At 39.0% G+C, this 2,500-nt stretch overlaps 1 protein-coding gene across 2 annotated transcripts in view; it reads right to left on the bottom strand.

Annotated features, from left to right (window-relative positions):
• slc25a21 (solute carrier family 25 member 21) overlaps positions 1 to 2,500 on the bottom strand; it is an 84,923-nt gene that overhangs the window by 12,321 nt on the left and 70,102 nt on the right. For both annotated transcript variants that reach the window (XM_062522679.1, XM_062522678.1), the window contains exon 5: positions 359 to 425. In XM_062522679.1, coding sequence (XP_062378663.1) covers positions 359 to 425 — 67 coding nt within the window. The remainder of the gene's footprint in view (positions 1 to 358; positions 426 to 2,500) is intronic.

Genomic DNA, 2,500 nt, shown 5'->3' with positions numbered 1-2,500 from the left:
CATTTCTAGCGAATAAATTGTTTTGAATGTAGGCTATAGCCATTTAAACGTGTTTTACCTGCTAGGCAGCAGCTTAGCCACATAACACCCTGGCAGGTGTAATAGAAAGAAACAATATGCCAGTGGTGTTCCAGTGGATATTTCACGTTTATTACATTATTTTTTTTGGTTTGGATTATAATATGCATTGGGAAAATGTTCATTTCAAACACTCAGTGAGTTAAAGGATTTTGCTGTTTGTAATGCTTCTGAAGTACTGTATTACTTTGAAATAACTCGTGCTTATAATGGTGGCAACAAAATGTGGTAGCATTGTTGATGTAGTAACCATATATGAAGGATTATTTTCTTCGCTTACCTTAACTGCCCTTTTGGGTGTCTCTGCCAGGATAGGTGGCAAGATTCCCTTATAAAACCCATACACACTGCCAAAAAAGCACAAAGAGAGAGAGAGAGAGAGCAAACAAAACAAGTGGGTTACAAGGAAATTTGGCTTGTGTGTGCATCTGTATAGCTCCAATGGCAAGACAAACTTGTTTCTTATTCAAGTTGATTCAAGTTTCTGTGTGGTGTTGATTTTCAGATAGATACAGATACTGTATGCTAGAGAAGATAATGGAAAGTCATAAAAGGATGAGAGTTCAAATATTGAGGCAGAAGTTACCACACATGTAAAACACACACACTCTCACGCATGGAAAGAGAGAGAGAGAGACAGACAGACAGACAGAGAGAGAGAGAGGCAGAGAGAGAGAGGATGTGTGCACAGCAGTTCCTACTACTGATTCCTTTGAAACAAAGTGACAGTGTGTATTGTCTCCAGCAGCCAGTGTATGGCCAGGAACAAGAACAGGTTGGACTGGTCTAAAGGCAACAGCAGCAGCCACAGCAGCTCACCCCGCGTGCTTTCACACAGACACTGATGGACTATTGACATAATAAATGGTGAGCCTGTACATCGGTTGAGCCCGGTTTATTCCCAGGCTGAACACATACACACATCTAACAGACAAGGTCTTCCTCGGTCACTAAAATAGTCATGTTGGTCTTTTATCGGTTCAATTCCTGGCTTCCACCGTTGTGCCCTTGAGCAAGGCACTTAAGCCCAAGTTGTTCCGGGGACAGTGTAGTCCCTTGTAATATAGGTGACATATTTGTCATCTGCACAAAAAGTGTCTGCTAAATGTAATGCAATGTAAAACACCAGGGACGTCCTGAGGGCATGTTAAAGTACTGGTAAGTAAAAGTGTTTGAGGCCGCAGGAGGTGTTAACAGTCAACCAAGAGCCACAAAACATCATGGTGGTTCAGAGGGCACAGAATGAAGGCTCTCATGGTAAAGATTTCTTTACCACGAGAGCTTTGGATTTTCCACCTTCTTCTTTAGGAACACCTGTGTCATCTGTTAACACTGACTAGGAACTCCATTACCAGCTACTATTGTTTTCTCTGGAGGTTAAAACAAATGTTGGAGTTTGGCGGAACAGAATTCATTAATGTGAGTGACGTTTGCCAGAATCTACTATGGTTCTGGGATTCTTGGATGAACACTGGATGATGACAGGAGATGAACGGGATTGAATTACAGTGTACAGCATAAACAGATAAGGCAACAGTTGAGGAACGTTTTTTTTCTGATTGGTATGCAAACTAATAATCAGGTAGCCATCCTGTTTCCTTGTGCCCAGTTTCTTCATGTCGCTTCTCTGATAGAGAGATGATCCCATACAGTAAAAAAAAATATTGAAATATATATGTGACAAAAATATATTTGTGGGCCAATTTCAAATATTTACATATATATATTTTAAAAATACTGTGGAAATGTATTTCAATTATATTTTTTCATGTATGGGTTGACACAGTATGGAATGACTACAACTTAATTGGCCTTAATTCTAAGCATATAAATGATTTTAAGACGGTTAGAGGTATGATCCTGACGCAACCCAGGTTTAACACGTTGAGCTGTTGGAGTGTATTTGACTAACTGGGATTATAAAACCACAATGAAGATAAATTTGAAATTTGCATGGATACTGCTCACAGTAACTGCTGGTGTCTGCTAGTTTATATTTGAAGTGACCTATGAGAGGTTCTTTGTCAGACCTGCGATATACCTGCTTTTAACAAAGCATGTGCATTATGACTGATAGATAGATAGATAGATAGATAGATAGATAGATAGATAGATAGATAGATAGATAGATAGATAGATAGATAGATAGATAGATAGACAGATAGATAGATACTTTATTGAACCCCAAGGGGAAATTCAAGGTCCCAGCACCTTAAGACACCACACACAACATACACTACAATGTAAACAGGATAATACAAAGCAAATCAACAAATCAACATGACTAAATACTACATGAGTAGTAAAATACATGAGTAATGAGGATTGGTACTGTGAGGTATGAGGTGTGTGTCAAGTTGGGAGTGCAAATAAGTCCAACAGTGCAACAGTGCAAGGTTAAAGTCTAGTGACCAGCAATAAA

The sequence above is a fragment of the Sardina pilchardus genome, chromosome 20 (assembly GCF_963854185.1).
Source record: "Sardina pilchardus chromosome 20, fSarPil1.1, whole genome shotgun sequence".
NCBI lineage: Eukaryota > Metazoa > Chordata > Actinopteri > Clupeiformes > Clupeidae > Sardina > Sardina pilchardus.
The sequence above is the reverse complement of the archived record's forward strand: the minus strand, read 5'-3'. Positions and strand labels throughout refer to the sequence as shown.